The sequence below is a fragment of the Xiphophorus maculatus genome, chromosome 5, assembly GCF_002775205.1.
Source record: "Xiphophorus maculatus strain JP 163 A chromosome 5, X_maculatus-5.0-male, whole genome shotgun sequence".
NCBI lineage: Eukaryota > Metazoa > Chordata > Actinopteri > Cyprinodontiformes > Poeciliidae > Xiphophorus > Xiphophorus maculatus.
In genome coordinates, this window is record NC_036447.1 from 2,436,199 (window position 1) to 2,454,356 (window position 18,158).

An 18,158-nucleotide genomic window follows, 5' to 3' on the forward strand; every position below is an offset into this window, starting at 1 on the left:
ACTATTTGTTTTTATAATCTGTAAGCCCAAAATAAAATGTTTCATTTTCGTACACTAAAAAAAATGAATATCAAGTGATCAAAGTTAGAATTGCACAACATATATAGAAAAATTACACAACAAAGCTTATTTAATTTAAAACCAATGTTTAATAATAATAATAATCTGACTTTCATCAGACCCACAAAGTGCTTTACATTAAACACAAGCAGTCTACTGGGGGTGAAAAGCAAGATCAGGCCACATCTTGGGACAAACACATGATCAATATCAATAGGAAATCTGATAGAATAATCAATATTCAATATGTAGAATATTCACTAAACCCTGAGCCAGAACCGCACAGCATTCTGGGAGATGTAGGCAGAGGAAAAGCTTCAGCCGCTCAACCTCTCACAGCTAGCTAAGCTCAGGTTGGTGGCATCAACTAACTCGCTCACTCTTTGGTTACCTAGCAACGACCTGCTGAGTAACTCGCCCAGCAGCAGTTTAAGTTTTTGCCACCGTGCCTCATGACTGCTCAAAAATAAAAAACACAACAGTGTGGAGTGAAAACCGGAACAGGAAAGGTCACACTATCAGTTTGGCAGCTTTTCAGATGATTAAAACAAAAAAAACCTAATCAATAAGTATTGATATTGACTGATATGAAACCCGTACGTATATCGTCGTAAGTTCACTGCTCTGAATGTGGTACTCTTTCAGCAAATTACAATAATCAATATTACAATAATCGAATCATGGCAATTATTCTGATTAATCGTTTCAGCCCTAAATTGATTAGCAAGCTCAATAATAATTCATCTGAAAGAAAAGACTTCAACATGCAGGAAGAGCTGCACAGTTTTTCCTGTTTGTCATTTTTAAAACACTTCACTGCCTTACACAATCACAAATAAATGCATTTGTCAAAAGCATTGATAACTTACTCTTAACTCACAAAATTAAATTTAAATAGTAAGAATGTAAACTGTCACATGTTAGTATAATACATCAACATTGCTGCCTGTTTCAATATACACCAAATATACCTTCATTTGCATGATACACACTGGAAACTATTTTAGCGCTACCGCAGAAGCTAGTATCCTTATCTATGCTCTTTGGGATTCAGCCAATCAGCATCAAGGAAAATTAGTGGCGCTCCTGGATTGGCTGCTTTGCAAACAGCACCTGATAGTGTATCAGCTAGCATCGCTCACAGCTTCCCAAGATTTTTTTTTTTCTGGAATAATTTAGATATGCTCTTCAAAAAAAATGTGTAAACAGCTGAATTTTCCTCAGAGTCCCAGAAAAATGTGTGAATAGGGGAATTCGCCAATACTGACCACAAATATACAAGGGTCCACTGGATTAAATAACATTTTTACAATTAAAAATGTATAAATTACCCATAAGTGAAACTCTAAGACTTGCTGCAACAACAACAAAAGAAAGCGAAAACATTCAGAGTTGACAAAGATGCTTTTTAAATAATGTTAGGTCCAATCTCCCATTTTTGGTTTTTCAAGCCGGCGTACGAGAAGGAGGCAGTTTGGCCTGAAAGGAGCCCATGGTGTTGAGAGCTGCATGGATGCGGAAGTGCAGCCTGGACTCCATGCTGTAGTCTCTGTAGTTCGTCCTGCAAACAAAATCACCTGTTAGCCGTTTGTTGCATCTATGGGAGTTTTCTAGAAAAAATAAGAACATTTCTGAGTTTAAAAAGGCAAAAAGTTTCTAGGAAAAACTCAGAAATTTTTAGATTAATATTAGAAATTTGCTAGAAAAAGCATGAAATTTCTTAGATTCAAAAATTCCCCAGTCTGAAATGTCAAAAAGGAATTTTCAGAGTAAAAAGTTGAACATTTTCTAGAAAAAAACAGAAATCTTGAGATAAATCTAAGAAATTTTCTAGAAAAAAACAGAAATTTCTGAGTTTTGAAAGTCAAATAATTTGACATTTCTGTTTTTTCCACTGATTTGTCTAAAAATGTCAGAGTGTTTTTTCTATCTACATCGGTCATCACAGGAACATAATTACAGATGGTCAGACGAAACTGATTTTATGTTAAATTGGCCTGCCATATACATTGTTCAGATTGAGTATATTAGCCTCTGTGAAAGGTTTTGACATGAAGCGTTGGGTCAGTTTATCTGAAAGAAACATTTGAAAACACGTACTTTGCATTTTCAATGACTGTGATGGCCGAATTAAAGTCCCCGTTCAGCTTGTGCAGTAAACCCAGTTCATACATGGTAAATGGCACCAGGTAGGTGTCATGCTTGATGTCCTTTTCACTGCAGCAAAGATAAAGAAACAACAACAGGAATAGTTATTGGCAGCAGAAGAAGAATTTAGTCAAATCAGTTCCATGAATGATCAGGAGAAAAACTGGAAAGCTGAATGGATAGAATAGCATTTGGTTCCAATCTGATGGTTTGAAAACAATAAATATCTGTGGTTTAGCATGTATGTCTATTCAATAATTTAGCAGCAAAAAGTGTTTTTGAATTGAAAATGTTGCTTTTCTGTTTATATATAATGCTGGAATTAAAATTTTTAATCAAGTTCTGCCACTAATTGTAGATAAAGTCCACTTTTGAGGAACACAAAAAGTTTTTGGTGAAAGAAACAAACAAATAAGAGACGACTGGGTGTCATTCACCAGATAAATCTGTGTATCTGAAATTGAGGCCTTAAAATGTTTCAAATTCATCGGAAAATTTGAAGTTAACTTATAGGAGGTCGTAAATTTTTCATGGCAGGACTATTTAATCTTGTATTAAATAGTTTACAAACCGAACCTGTAGTTTAGTTTTTCTCTGACGCAAACGTTTGAGTCGCCTGCAGCCTTGAGGAGCCGATGATGTTGCTGTTGCCATGAACTCACCTGGAAATGACAAAGTTGAAGCAGATCTCGGCCTGAACCAGCCGCCCCAGCTGCGTCAAACACAAACCCTTCAGCATCTGGACCACACACACGTCGTCCGTGTGGAACTCTGACGGATCTGCACATCACACAGGCTTTAGTTTGCATTTTCACCCCAACCTTTTTGGATTTTTTTGGGTTGTCAGAATTCTAATTATTTTCCCCAGAATTCTGATTTTTCTCTCAGAATTTTGACTTTTTCTCAAAATTCTTACATTTTCTACAACTAAACAACAAAATCAGGCAACTTTAATTGCTTGATTTTATTTTAATCTTTCCATTATTATTCTTTTGAGGTGGAAGAACTTTTGACTTGTCGAGACGAAGTTTGGATAGTCCTGCCTAAATATTTATGGGTTTTTGTTTCGTTTTTTTCTGTTGTCTCACCTGGATCGTTCCTGAGCTGCTCTTCTGCCGCCTCCAGAGTCAGTAAGATGCCTTCGGTTAGCTCCGGTCGCTTGCCGACTACCGTGAAGCCGTTCCATACGTACATCATTTCCTGTGAGGAAGGATGTTGCGATAAACAAAACAGACTTGCAGTTTTTACTGGACGGCGCTGGACGGGTTCTCACCAAAGCAGGAACCACGAGCCTCAGAGGCTTCGGCGACTCGTATCTCTGGGCCTTCTTGGCAGCAAACTTCTCGGTCGGAATCGATTTTCCTGCAATTCTTAACCTGAGGCCGTCCACCTGCCTGCAAACCGAAGCTCATTTAGCCAAACAAAAAAACACAAAATCTTACTATTTTTGTGTTATTTCTAGTGGAAATATCTTATTAGGGGAAACAGCAAAATGCTACAAAATTCGAAAAGAAACATCAACATTTAGAAGGTTTTTTTATTTACTTTTTAATAATTGTTACATTAATTTAGCGTAAATGTGGCACCATCCCGTCTGAGTTTACAGCTCTGAGTTCTGAGGTGGAAAATATTATTATCAGTTAATATATTATGACTTTATTACCAGATGACAGAATTTTGCAACACAATCCAACTTTTTAATTATAAGGAAATAATTAATATTAAATGAATCACATCTAATCTTATTTTGTTCTCACAGTTCGTATGGTTTAGTGCAGCTGGTTGATGAATTTTACTGGCAGCCTATAAGAAAATGAGCAACATAAATAGAATTTAAGTAAATTATTTAAACTTATTTATTTATATTTGAAAAAGCTTGAAAAACAGAAAACAACATTTGTGATGAAAAATCTCAGATAAAAAAATTAATGGGATTGAAGGTTTTTTTTAATTTTGGAGGATTTTTTCCTCATTTTCTCTCCAACTTTCACTTTGAAAAACTCTCAGTCTTATTTAACTTGAAATAAACTTACAGGTAACTTTCATAAATGAGCTTTAAGTCATTAAGTTTTGAATACTGAAAATACTAGTCACACTGGCAGATTATTTTTTTATACTTATAATGAAATTTTTCCCTTGTAAAAGAAATAATCTGAAATGGAAACAGTATTTTTTTCACTAGTTTTTTTAAGCTCCAACATCTTGCTGAAAAGCTACTTTTGTTTTGAGTTATGTTTGTCTGATTTTAGGTGAACTAAGATATTTGCACCAGAAACGATAAAAACACAGATTTTGTGTTTTTGCAGTGCAACTAAATGCTAAGACGTCATTCATTTCTTTACTCACCTGAATAGCGCCACGACATTTTCTCCCGTCTTGGCGACTTCCTCCTCTGGCAGCATGCTTAAGATGGCGGCTTTCTGAAACACATACGTGGCCTACGAGAAAACAGCAACTTTAAAATGAGCAAAGTAAAGAAAATGTGAATCAAAATGACGAGATTAATGGTCATGTCTGCATGAATTACATTTGGTGGATTTGATTTTTCAGACTAGATTCGTCTGACGGTGCATAAATGATTTAAACAATTCAGATTCTGAGAAAACAAGTCACAATTCTGACTTTTCTCAGAATTTTGAGATTAAAGTCAGAATTCTGAGAAAAATCTGAATTCTGAAAATTTTGGAATTCTAATTGCAAAAAAAGTCAGAATATTGGGGGAATAGAAATCTCAATTCTGAGTTAAAAGTCGGAATTCTGAGAAAAAAAATTTGAATTCTGAGGGAAAAGTCAGATTTTTTTTGTGACCCTAATCATTTTCTGTAGAAAGACATTTTTTCCTTTTTTTTTTGCTTTGTGCATTGTTCAGTCCAAACTCCAGTCCAGTTGGTGGCAGTCATCCACGCTTAAAGTTTTCTGCCAACCGCTGCAGACGAGAGCGCAGGTACCTGTGACCACTTGTTCTCCTTGCAGAGGCGGTCGGCGTAGCGATACGCCTCGGTCCAGTTCTGCTCGAAGGAGTACGCCCACATCAGCTCCCAGTAGCAGAGATGGTGGATCTGACGCCATTCCTCCTGAGTCGCTATGCAGGCCAGAAATTTCTCCTGAGCCTGCAGAGACGAGAAAACTCTCTGAAAACTGGCCTTCATTTACTGGCCTTCATTTCCAGTCAGACAATAAACACTCACTGATGTGAAGTTTCCTTTCAGCACAGCGATCCTGGCCGTGTAGAAGAGCATCAGTGCTCCCTGCAGGAAAAACACCTCAGACTCAATCCAGAGAAAAATACTTTACAGTAAGAGGAATAAGGAAAGTTTCCTTTTCTCGCAATGGGTGCCAAAAAAAATATAGATTCACAAAATTATGATTCCACAAAGGATTTCACTGTAAATAGGAAAAAAGCAGAAGATTTCTGCCAAAAAACTTACATTTTCCAGAAAAACTTGGGGATTTTTGAGGTCATAAAGTTTCAAAAGTCAAAAATTTTTGACCTTTGAAACTGACTTTTCTTGCAAATTTTAGGCTTTTGGAGCTGTGAAAATTTAATAGTGTTTTCTAATATAAATTCTGCAATTAATCACAAAGTGTCTGAGATTTTCTTCTTGCAAATTTTCAACTTTTGGAGTCTGTAGTTCCTTAATATTGATGAAAAAGTACCAGTTTCACTGACAGAGTATTCCACTTATAACATGGGAAGATTATCTTGTTATAAGTTAAATGATCTGCCAGTAAATATTGTACTTTTTAAAGTCAATATTAAGGAATAATATATTATTATTATTATCAATATTATTGACTTAAAACAAGCTCCGATGTCTTGCTCAAAAGTTACTTCAAAGTTAGTTCTGTCTTATTTGATGTGTACTAAGATATTTGCAGCAGAAACTAAACCAAATTACTTGGCAAGATTTTATGTTTCTGCAGATTTTGTTTTTGCAGTTATGGGGTGGACTTTTCTATAATAAATGAGCAGAAATGGAAACTTTCATTTGTATTTTTGTCCATTTGGTTGAGCGTTTCTTACGTTGGGGAACCTGTCGGCGTACGGTTTGAGCAGAGCTTCAGCCTCAGGGAGGTTTCCTTCACCGGTACCTGAAGCAGCGTTAAAGTCACTTCCAGGCTCCAGTAATCTGACGTTCTGCTTCACATAAGGAAAGTTTCCTCACCCAGAATGACGCTCAGGTAGAGGTGGAACATGAGCAGAGTCAAGGTGCTGAGGATGGAGCGCAGGCTGTTACTGGCTGCCCCCTCTCTGAGCTGAGACAAACCAAACTCCTGCAAAGTGGATTATAGAAACTTATTAAAAACCCTTTTAAAGCGAGCAGACAGAGTGGCGTCTCCTACCCTGTCTCCAGAAAATCCCAGAAACTCCATGAGTCTGAGGACTCTGGATGGAAGCATGGACAGGATCTGATCAAAGCAAGTAAAACATGGTGGTTACTCTGGATTCACTGAGACAAATGCAGCTTCACAACATCTAGCCTCTGTTTGGAGAATCAGTTAAAACTTCCCAAAGTGTCTCACTCTTAAATAAATCTTTTAAACGTTTTTATGCTTCAATTTGGGTTTCAGCTGCTTCTAAAAACAGTTTATTTTAAAAATCCAGCAGCTTTTTTTTAAAATAAAATAATATTTTTTGACGTCTGCACATTGAGCCGTTTCAAGAACCTTCCGAATGTAACTGCCCCTCACCTAGTAACCCCAGCCTGTTGCCTAGCAACCCCAGCAGAGTTCCGCCCGTCACCTAGCAACCCAAGCTCCAGCTAAGTCTGTCGCAATAACTTAAAATGACCTCAATCATTTACATTTACATGATATGCCCAGATAAATAAAGAGTAGTTTAAAGTACTGAATTAAATTGTTTGACTTGTTTTTGCTTCTTACCAGATTAAATGATCCGATGCCCATGTTGACGCCACCTCGAAAATGAATATGTGTGCTCCTCTCCTTTTCTCCATCTTCTGTTACATTTTCCATAGCCTGGCAGTTCCTAGTTTAAAAATATTATGTCTTAATATCAACACAACGTAACTAAAATGATAAAGATTTCAAGCTGCATCGATAAATAGATCCTAATGTTGCCGACTTAGCGACTTTGTTGCTATAGTTAACAACTTTTCAAACAAAACAAAATTGGTATCATTCAGTCTTTTTGATACAAAAGCAATCAGTTCACCGCTAATTTTGTGTTTATTTTACTTGTAAATGAGATAACTGTTCCTCATTCCCATCCCTCCTTTGATGAAGCCGATGACGCTTTCATCCAGGAACGTCAGCGCTGCCTTCTGCATCAGGACCTCGGCGTAGCACAGCTCAGCGTGCATCTCCTCTGGGAAAAACAGGCACAAAACAAAATGTTGACCATATTTACAGTTAAACTGGTGCATGTTCTGCTAGATACCAGCAGAGATAACACAACATTTAGCTGAAATATGAATCATTTTCTTTCAGAAATCAATGCAAGACTCACCTTCTGTCAAATTTTCTACAGGCTGCCCGTGCCAAAAGCTGGCTAAGCTCTCCATTATTCCAGTTTTCCTCCGAAATCTAAGTTGGGAAACAAGACTGGGTTGTAAAACATCACAAATACTATGGAAATGTTCAAAACTGCAACTCAAACAGTTCATCTAATTGATAAACGTGCAATTCAAATTAAAATATAAGATATTTAAATTTGATCCCTTTTTAAAACTACTTCTGTAGTTATTAAGCTGCTTCATTAGTTGGTCAGTCGATTAATGAACTTATTTTGTTGTAAAATAAGTGAAAGTGGATTTAATGTTGTGTGGACAGAGAGGCACACTACATTAAAAGTTTTGAGTGATTAAAATCATAATAACATTCAGTTGCATTTAATTTTCTTTCAGTTTATGTAATATTAATAGAGAGAATCCATAATCACACATCAGGCCTATAAATACATGTAACTTTTTCTCCAAAGTGACAAAAACACTGAGTATGAAGTCAGTAAAACAATGAAATTAAATGATTTACAATATGAAGTCCGAATGTTTTGTTTTATAAAGTCTGTCACTTTGAGTATTTTGACTTGTTGGTTGTGATTGGTTCTTTTTCATTCAGTTAATGTGCTGATTGGATAAAATGGATCCCTCTGCTGTCGTTCATTTGCTTTAAGTTGTGAACTCAGTTGCTTTGCGTATGAAAGACACATGAAATTTCATGCATTTTTGGCCTGATTGGTCTTCCATACACGAGGAGCAGCGATGTTAAACAAAAATTTAGCAAAATAGTGTGAGATATTAACATTCAACACCACAAATTACTGTTTGTTCACATAAATCTATGCGCTCACATCAGTTTTACTGCACACTCAGAGTAGTGACACAAAAACATAATTACAAAAATGTAATTTATGAGCAAAACCACATGAAAAGTGAGGATGTGAGGCTCAGATTTTCAACAAATGCATGAAAAATGACATAAACACATGAATGAGACACGAATGGGGAAATTTGTTCATTTCTGTTATCAATCCATAAATAAAATATACTCATGTGTTTTTCAAGCTTTACCTCTGGCAGGTGTGCAGAGCTTCCTTCAGTGACGCCATGGCAACATCCATGTCCTTGGGGTCAAAGGTCATAGCAGCCTGCATCAGTAAGATGCTGCTGTAGCCCATAGCATGATACATACTGTGGCTCTTTCTGGAAAACACAAACGCTTCAGTAAAACAGGATCAAACGGGATTTTTAAAGAAAAATAAAACTGCAAATGTGTAAAAAATTAAAGTAAATTTACATTTTTTTCTTTTCTTTGCTTGTTGTCACGAAGGAAATCAATTAGTACTTTTAATTGATTTAGTTTTTTACTCTGTATAAAAAAATCAGGGATTGTGGATTTAAAACTTTTACTGCATTAAATAGCATTTAAAGAGCCTGGCGAGTCTCACTAATAAGGAAATTACATTTTTCTAAAAATTCTGACTTATTTCCTCAAAATTATGTTTTTTTCTCACAATTTCAACTTTAGTCTCAGAATCCTGAGACTAAAGTCGGATTTTTTTTCAGTGTATTTAATCCTCTTTTTCTAAACGTTGTTGCTGAGATGTAGTTTCCAGAACAGCTCAAAACGTTTCCAACCTGAAAACAGGATTTCTGATTCTGAGAACCGTTTTATTTAAGGATCCGGCAGGTTTTAGCGAACGTCAGAGACTTACCGCGGCTCCAGTGAACTCAAAGCGTCTGCAAACCGGTTGTTCAGAAACAGATGCAGGGCGACGTTACATTCCTCCAGCGCCGTCTCCAAGTCCAGCTCAACGGGCCTGAAAACAGAATCCCACAGAGAAAATCAAACATTTACATTTAGATACTCTACACATCTTCCATCCTCCTCTTTCCCTCTGAATTCTGATGTTTATTTACTCCGAATTATTAACTTTTCTCTTTTTTTGGAATTTTGACTTTTTTTTCCAGAATTTTTACTTTCATACCTGAATTCTGATAGAAAAAGTTTTTTTCTATTATGGTTTAAATTCTCACTTATTTCCTCAGAATTCTGAATTATTTTTCTCTGATCTTTCTTGTTTTACTATGAGCCAGTTATTCATTAATCTAATGTTCATGTTATGATGTTGTGTCTTTGTCAGAGGGAAATTAGTTTCAGTAAACACACTGAAGGTTTTTTTTCACAGATTCTCCTTCAGGAGAGCAAAGGTCCAGATAATCTCACGTTCTTATCCTTATGATTCTTTTCCCTTAATTTTGTTCCTCTGAAGCCATTATTTACTTTTACTCCAAATCTAAGCTCTGTCAAAGGTTTGCATTTATCAAATCACTGAAAAAGCAGCAAAACGCCCAAATAAAAACTCAAAAAGCTTCAGAAAGCATAAAATGGGTTATAGAGAACACTTTAGAGAATATATATAAAGAATTTAGTTTGTTGCAAAACTTCAGCAGAAGCATTTACATTAATTAAACTCTACTTACTCTTCATTTGTGTGATCTACATCCATCTAAAAGCCCAGAAAAACACAAAATTAGGAGATTTAGTCAAAATCTGGCATTTAAATGGTGCAAAGTCTTTTTTCTATCATGGTTTGCGTAGAAAGAAAACTCATTTTGAGATTAATCTCAGAAATTTACTGAAAAACAAGGAAATTTCTGAGCTCCAAACGTAAAATATGTATAAGAGAAAAGCTCATGACTTTTCTAGAAAAAAATATACATTTCTGAGTTTGAAAATTCAAAGATTTTTGAGAAAAAACTGAGAAATGTTTAGATTAACCTGAAAAATTTTGTAGAAAATACATGAAAATTTATGATCTCCAAAAATTAAAACATTTCTAGTAAAAACTTTGAAATTTCTATAAAAAACCTGACATTTCTGAGTTTAAAATTCAAAACTTTACAAAAAAGAAACTCAGATGTTTTTTAAATCAATCTGATATTTACTAGAAAAAAACTTGGAAATCTCTGAGTTTAACAAGTTGAAAAGTTTCATTTTTACTAACTAAAAATGTCCACGTTTTTCTAGAAATTTACTATAGATTAGATTACTGAGATTACTAAAAAAAAATCTGAGTTTTTTGGTAGAAATTTACTCCTTTTTCTTTTTATGTCTACAACGGCCCTAAAACACTGTTGTACTTTCATGCAGGTAATGAAACACAAATTAAATTTTTCACCCCTTGGATGTTTCCGACGCCGGCCGGCGGTGTTAAAGATTTCCATGTGAATAATCCAAATTATTAATATCTCCAGTATATGAAACAGTGTAAACTACTTCTAGTTGCATTCTTCATCAAAAATGCCAAAAATAGCATTAAAGAAACAACATTTTCTGTAAATACAAATAGAAATCATACTCTATCTTTTTAAAAGAATTTGGCAAAAGTAATGAAAATGCAAACATTAATATTGATTTTGTTCAAAAATAAAAACTCACCTCCTGGATTGCACCATTGTTCATCTCCATTTGAGCTGAGGAACGAATGAAAAGAGAAACCAGGAGACGGACGTCTTCCCCGGTCAAAACTCTGGAGAGAAAACAAACCGTCTGAGTCGAGCTTTTTATCGGGATCTGAGATGCCAGGCGTGGCTCCCAGCCAACAAGCTCAGCCCACTGAGCTGCTGCTCAGGATTACTCTGACGAAAAGGAAAAATTAATGCAGATTTAAAAGGTCTGAGACATAAAATGTGAATGGAACACTGTTAATACAGGATGTTAATGGTGACGGGTTTGCTCTCTAGCTTAAGGGAAAAAACCTTTTAAAGAATACCAACTATTGAGAAGTGAGTAACAAATATTCAGTGACTTTTAAAAGGGGAAACCATGCGTAAAATTATTCTAAATGAATGATTGTGATGAAAAGTCGACTGACTTCAATGGACATAACCTGGAGGACCGTCCTCACCGCAAAAACACAAAATATTTTCAAGTATTTCTGTCTAGTTTCCAGTTCAAACATGTTAGTTCACTTGAAAAACTACTTACAAGTAACTTCAGCAAGAAACAAGAGCTAGCTTTAAATCAATAATTCCTTCCAGTTCCATTGGCAGATTATTTCACGCAGTCAGTGAAATAATCTGGCTTTTTCATCAATATTACTGAATAGTTTACTTAAAACAAGCCTCTATTTCTTTTTGAAAAGTTACTTTTAGGTTAGTTTTGTCCCATTTCAAGTGGACTAAGATATTTGGAATAAAACAAGACCAAAATTACTTGGTAAGATTTTGTTTTTTTGCAGTGTGAAGCACTAAAACATGCACAATCTGATGCAGAACACTGCAAAAACACAACATCTTACCAAGTATTTTTCTTTTACTTTCCAGTTCAAATATCTTAATACACTTGAAAAAAGACAAAACTAACTTACAAAGAAATATGAGTTTGTTTTAAGTCAATTATTCCTTAATATTGATTATATTATTTGGTTAGAAGTGAAATAATCTGTCAATGGAACTGATGTCTTTTAATCAATTGACTTAAAACAAGTTAACATTTGATGAAAAGCAAACTAAGCTGCTGTAAACCTTCAGCTAACATTAGCTTATGTGTTTTTTAACATAAGAGAAATGATCAAGTCAGCACAAAGCTTCATTTATTATAGATAGAAACTAGAGATCCAAACCAAAATCTGGGCGTAGTGATGAACTCTGACCTGAACCTTCAGAGTCACATAAAGACAGTCGCAAAGTCGGCCTTCTATCACCTGAAGAACATTTACAGGATTAAAGGAGTAATGCCTCAGAAACTCATCCATGCATTTAACTTTAGTCACATTGATTGGCTCCCTACGGAGCCCCTAAGGGGACATGGAGAGAAAAAAAAAGGAAAGAAATCCCGACTTATTATCTCGAGATCCCGACTTATTATCTCGAGATCCCGACTTATTATCCCGACTTATTATCTCGAGATCCCGACATCAGTACATAACGACCTAATCACAGTCGTTATGTAGATCTGTGGGGGTAGATATATAGATTTTTATTTCGAGCTTGGGCTTGAGTATAAACACATTAAATCAGCGCTTGACAGCAGACATGGATTTAGTATTAGTGAGAGACATCTGAAGAGAGTTTTCAGAGCGCGGGGACTCATTCGGCGCAAGTCCTTTTCCGACTTGGCAGTTTTGGTAGAATTCATTAATAACCAGCTACAGTCCTCTGGACAGCTTCACGGTTACCGATGGATGTACGCTAAATTGCATGTGCATGATATCCTCCTCTGGGACATCTCTGGACCGCAGAAAATGATATAAGTCGTCCTCCATAATCAATGTAGACACACTCCCCCACGTTTACCGCATAAAAACATGCCTTTCCCCCCCAAAAAAGTAACTCGCGATTTTTCAGAAATGTCGGGATCTCGAGATAATAAGTCGGGATCTCGGGATCTCGAGATAATAAGTCGGGATCTCGAGATAATAAGTCGGGATTTCTTTCCTTTTTTTTTCTCTCCATGTCCCCTTAGGGGCTCCGTAGCTCCCTGTAGTTCAGAGACTTTAAAATACTGTCAGTTTGTAAAACACTGAACAGCTTAGCACCAAAACATATTAAAGATTTGCTGTTTGACTTGACAAATTAAAAGAAATAGAGGGAAAAAAGTCTCATCCTGAAAAACTCTTGAGTCCTTAAGGAACCAATCCTCTGAATATTACGCATGTAACCGTAACAGAAAGTTTGTGCTGCTTAGAGTTTGCCCTAAAATCGGACTGTCTGCTGGCATGTGATGCATCAGCCTAAACAATTATTTCCAGTGGTTTTGTCATTCATCCTGCCACGGTGCCCTTTGCACTTTCTCTGACGTAACCTGCTGGAGTTTTCTGACCAAATAAACCGCAGGAAGATAAGTTCATGACTGGTTTTAAATGTCTTCATCCGTCCCGCTGCAACATCACAAGGTTATGTGATGGACGGTTGTTCAATTTAAAAGACCAGAATTAGACCATTCAGCAAAAAGAGAGTCAGATATTGGTTGGATGCATAGAATAAATTTGATTTTGGTCGCATTTGCCTCTTTGTTATGCTAATTTAGGCTAATTAGAATTAGCATAATGGGCCTTTGATATTCACAATAATTAGGGACTGCAACTGTGGACAAATAGCCAATCAGTGTCAAGGAAATGAATGATGATCCTGGATTGGCTGCTTTCTAAACAACAGCTAACAAATGGCCTGTCAGCTAGCGTCGCTAGTGGGTATTTCATCTTCCAAAGCTGCATTTTCTTTTTAATCTTTTAGATATGCTTTACAAACAAAACAAATCCGTGATTGGGCTAATTTCCTAGGATAATCTGGAGCTACATTCTCCAGAAAAATCCACAGATGGATTATAAATACTGAACCAAGAGTGACAGTATTCATAAATATGGAGAACTTCAATGACAATGAAGCTCTCCATATTGTGTATATTCAAATTGAACCATGTTTGCTAATAAAGGCTGCATCATATGTCCAACTTGGTTGACGAGATACAGTTGGAAGGGCAAATAATGTAATCTAAATATTGCTGTGCTAAACTTTAGGCAGCCATATTGGATCTTGAGGTCCGGGTTGTTGAAGAATCTAGCTAACAAAGTGCAAAGTGCAATTAGGCGTTTAGGAAGGTGATGCTCTGACAACCTGTTTTAAAAAAAAGAACACACAGAGAAACCATAGGACTACATTACCCACAAGCCTTTGCGCGGGTTTGCTTTGAAAGCCAGGGGACGCATTTGTTTTCGTCGCTGAAAACATGGCGGCGTCCGAGCAACCGGCAGAACCGAGCAGCAGCATCCCAGATTATGAATTTATGAATTTATGCTCCACACCTTTTCACATCGGCTCCTTCCGGGACGAGTGGCTGAAAAGACTGAAGCCGGAAAACGTTTCCTTCCAGCCGGGAGACCTGGACTCGTTTGAAGCTCGCTTCGCTGCGGCGATGGGCGTCGGAGAGGAAACCATGACCGAACTCAGATCCGTCTGCAGGTCGGTGGCACCAACGGGTCCGAACCCCGAACGGTTCCCACCCAAGGTTCTGATATCAAAGGTCCAATCACAGCCATTTGGGTGGCTTTAATTTAGCTTCACCCAGGGCTTTTGATGATTTCACTTCTCTTAGATTAGCTTACAACCAATTAAAACCCCAAATTCACTCTTTAAATAATTAAAACATTACATAACAGCGTACATAAATACATGTTTTTCATACAGAAATGTTGAGTTGTGGCTCACTGGCTGACGGGGAAGACAAAACGTTATTGCTAAACAAGCGCTGTGTTCAAACCTCAGTGGAAAGTTGGGTGGAAGGAAAAAGGAACATTGAAAAGGTCTGGCAACAGCTGGGTTCACAAATAAAAACTTAAACTTAAGTTACTTAGCCACAAGCTAATCGCCTCCATTCCACTCATTGATGCAGTAATTCAAACTAAAGGTGTTAATATTTTTATTAGTTTTGTTATTTGCTCTAATAATAATAAAAATGATCAGAAATAAAAAAGTGAGGTATTTCAGTCTATAGGTAACAAATTCAAAGGTTTTAAATTCCTGTTTTCCGGTTTCAGTGTCGACTCGCTTCTTTGCCATTCTGGAGATCAGGAGCCCGACCCAGAAGTCGTCCCTCCGAACGCGACACTGCAGACTCTGACGTAAGACCAGTTCCCATTTATTCAATCCCAGTTACTGTCTGGATTCCCCAGCAGGATGACTCTGGTTGTTTTTGCTGACAGACACAGAAAAAAGCAGAACAACAAACCTCAGAAACGTACCAACAACAGACATGACCTCTACGTGGATGAACTGGTGGGTGAACTGAAGGATTCGTGTTCATCGCTAACACAGAGCTTAACAATCCTTAAATAAATTAAATAACTTAACTTCTCACTGTCTGGTGTTAAATCGGACCAAAATCCTCTTGTTTTAGGTCGGTTAAAATAATTTAAATTACTTTGATTTGCTACAAGTCAAAATTGAGAGAGAATATGTCAGAGATTAATTTATTAATATATTCCAAATCAGAATTTTACCAGCAGAATGAAAGTTCATCGTTTGTTTCCTCTGAATGATTTCCAGGACCGCCTGACTGCTGGAAGGCTACCAGAAACCGAGGCTAACCGGCTCCCTGAAGGCGAACTCATTCTAACTATCAATATCTACTTCCCAAATACTGTGGAGAAAGTGAGCATTTATCTCTACCTTGTCACATTTATCCCTGAATGGTTCGTCTGTGTGGCTGACATTTCCCTTCTACGGCGGCCCAGAAGGGTCAACAAACAACATTAGAAGTAATGGTAAAATAAAAATTATGCTGAAGCAGAAGTGACACTAAAATGTTACTTTTATTACAAATTCTGTTTTGTAATAAAACTAAATTTATCCTAAAATTTATGCTAATACAGAAGCTATGCTAGCATGATTATCATGAATTCTGTTGTGGTTTAAAACAGAAGTCATGGTGAAATGGATTAATGATGCTACGGAGGTTATGCTAGCAATTTCATCCTAATTTTTCCGCATCTGTTTTAGCATAACTTGCACTGTGGCTTTTGCGTTGTGTTTACCTTGTGGGCCACCATCCTCCCAAACTTCCCCCAGTTTAACCACCTCAGAGCCCACACCACGCTGCTGATGACCGGCTCCCACACGCTGGCCGACCTCCGGGACGCCGTCTGCTGCGTCAGCGACCTGCAGGTGTGCGGCGAGTTCAGCAGCACGCCGGACATGGCGCCAGATTTCATGAGCAAAGTGAGCAGCTAAGAACTTACTGCCACTGGACGGTCCAGTCGATTGGCCACCTAACCGTCGTGTTTTAATGCTTCTTGTTTCAGGATCTTTTCAAATCGGCCTACTTTTTCTTCGAAGGAGTTTTCTACAATGACATGCGCTATCCAGAGTGCCAGGACATCAGCAGGTCAGTTTCCGGCTTTTCTATGAGAACGTATTTCAATAAGTCCGAATAGATTCCCGTTCTGGCTGGGTAAAGTAAGTTTACGCTCTAGTTTTATGTTCGACAGTGATGTGAGGAGGAATTAAATTCCTGTAAACAGAATCAGCAAAAATCCTTAAAGCAGAATAGTTGAAACCTAGTTTGATTTATGAAACTTTCACAAATCACAAACTATGTTTTAAATACTCTTCTTTTAGTGCAAAATAATCTACTCCATGTTGAAAGTATTGAATTTTTCAAACTAGAATAAATTAGTCACTCAAAGTAGTGAAAAATGAGTTGGAAAATTTTAATTTATTATGCGATTAATTGATTTATTGCTTATTGTAACAGGCATGATGAGGAACCCGTTAATTTGTAAACCAATTGATGAGGATGAATTGGTTTCATGTTGGTGTAACTTATGTCAAAGCATAGATCCACTCCTCTGGGTCATCAATGGCTTTTTCATTCTGAATTTAATGATTTATCTGTTCTGTCTGGACAGGGAAAGTTAAAAAATGAGACTTTAATTCATTTTTAATAAAATAATCACATTTATTGTGATATTTTCTAATGTTCCCGGATGTAACAAGACTCATTTACCTTTTGCTGCTTTTTCATTGTTTAATTTGAGTTTTTTTCATCATTTTTACGTTGATTCTTGTCTTTTACTGGGAACCAGTACGACCATCGACTGGGCGAAATCCCACAACTACCCGCAGTTCAGCACGGCCAAAATGGAGGACACGCGGTTTTTGGACCTGAAGGTGAAGGTGGGGTATCCGTACCTCTACTGTCACCAAGGCGACTGCGAACACCTCGTCATCATCACCGACGTCAGGTCAGCGGCTCGTTGTAAAATTACTTATTTCTTTTAAGTAATTTTATTTGTGCAAAAGGAAGTAATGATTTCTAAAATCTGATTCAGTTTGCGTAAGCAGAGCAGCTACGTGAAAAGCAGCCGCTGGCGTCACAAATGTGAAATTAAGTTTCTTTTTTCTTCCCGCTGCAGACTGGCGCACCGCAGCGACTGCCTGGACACGGACCTTTACCCGCTGCTCACCCATAAGAACCGCTTGGTGACCCAAAAATGTTCCGTCTGCCACGTCTTCATCGGCAGGTCCGTAAACATCAGCGATCACATCCTGAGGATCGTCTTTGACCTCTGACCTCTGCTGTGTTCGGGTTTTTGTAGATGGTACACCACCAGGGACCAGTTTGCGCCCAGCGACCCGTGTCTGTTCTGCGATAAATGTTTCCGGATGCTGCATTACGACAAGGAAGGGAACAAGCTGGGAGCCTTCCTGGCGTATCCGTACGTGGACCGCGGCGCCTTCAACTGAGTTACGCTTCATAATGAAGACAAACATGGATTTATTTTCCTCCTTTTGAATAAAGACTTTACTTTTTACTGCTGTATTTTGACTTCTACTGGTTGTTGGTGTGTCTCCAGTTAGAAATCATTAAACTTCAGTGAGTTAATTTAATGCCTTGCAGAAAGAAGGTCTTGGGTTCAAATCCCAGTCTGGGGTTTTCCTGCAAGTGACTTTTAATTCTAACAGAAAGTTTGTGGTTTTTATCTT

The 18,158-nt window shown here is 37.2% G+C and overlaps 2 protein-coding genes across 4 annotated transcripts; one reads left to right on the forward strand and one right to left on the reverse strand.

Annotated features, from left to right (window-relative positions):
* Positions 1 to 417: 417 nt before the first annotated feature.
* Positions 418 to 11,203, reverse strand: LOC102233997 (tetratricopeptide repeat protein 39B-like). 2 transcript variants are annotated; one of them, XM_005797651.3, is made up of 18 exons: positions 11,113 to 11,203; positions 10,155 to 10,180; positions 9,386 to 9,490; positions 8,742 to 8,873; positions 7,679 to 7,755; positions 7,408 to 7,537; positions 7,093 to 7,198; positions 6,553 to 6,618; positions 6,375 to 6,483; positions 6,233 to 6,300; positions 5,397 to 5,456; positions 5,157 to 5,318; positions 4,555 to 4,646; positions 3,482 to 3,602; positions 3,297 to 3,408; positions 2,871 to 2,988; positions 2,161 to 2,277; positions 418 to 1,621 (listed from the first exon to the last, which is right to left on the reverse strand). In XM_005797651.3, exons 1-18 carry the CDS (start codon positions 11,140 to 11,142, stop codon positions 1,507 to 1,509), a joined length of 1,746 nt encoding a protein of 581 aa, XP_005797708.2. In that variant the 5' UTR covers positions 11,143 to 11,203; the 3' UTR covers positions 418 to 1,506. The 2 variants fall into 2 exon arrangements, with proteins under 2 accessions (XP_005797708.2, XP_023189051.1); XM_023333283.1 differs by lacking the exon at positions 2,161 to 2,277.
* Positions 11,204 to 14,381: 3,178 nt separating this feature from the next.
* Positions 14,382 to 17,994, forward strand: snapc3 (small nuclear RNA activating complex polypeptide 3). 2 transcript variants are annotated; one of them, XM_023333419.1, is made up of 9 exons: positions 14,382 to 14,636; positions 15,212 to 15,295; positions 15,377 to 15,449; positions 15,720 to 15,824; positions 16,173 to 16,391; positions 16,475 to 16,557; positions 17,258 to 17,416; positions 17,588 to 17,695; positions 17,771 to 17,994. In XM_023333419.1, exons 1-9 carry the CDS (start codon positions 14,404 to 14,406, stop codon positions 17,916 to 17,918), a joined length of 1,212 nt encoding a protein of 403 aa, XP_023189187.1. In that variant the 5' UTR covers positions 14,382 to 14,403; the 3' UTR covers positions 17,919 to 17,994. The 2 variants fall into 2 exon arrangements, with proteins under 2 accessions (XP_023189187.1, XP_005797673.2); XM_005797616.3 differs by having other exon boundaries at positions 16,242 to 16,391.
* The last annotated feature ends 164 nt before the right edge of the window (positions 17,995 to 18,158 follow it).

Coding starts and splice junctions, on each gene's coding strand:
- LOC102233997 (XM_005797651.3), bottom strand. CDS start 11,142: ATGGAGATGAACAATGGTGCAATCCAGGAG. Junction 6,619..7,092: donor GCATCGGATCATTTAATCTG/GTAAGAAGCAAA, acceptor TGCTTTGATCAG/ATCCTGTCCATGCTTCCATC. Junction 6,301..6,374: donor CTACCTGAGCGTCATTCTGG/GTGAGGAAACTT, acceptor ACGCTGCTTCAG/GTACCGGTGAAGGAAACCTC.
- snapc3 (XM_023333419.1), top strand. CDS start 14,404: ATGGCGGCGTCCGAGCAACCGGCAGAACCGAGCAGCAGCATCCCAGAT. Junction 15,296..15,376: donor GCGACACTGCAGACTCTGAC/GTAAGACCAGTT, acceptor TTTTGCTGACAG/ACACAGAAAAAAGCAGAACA. Junction 17,696..17,770: donor TGCCACGTCTTCATCGGCAG/GTCCGTAAACAT, acceptor GGGTTTTTGTAG/ATGGTACACCACCAGGGACC.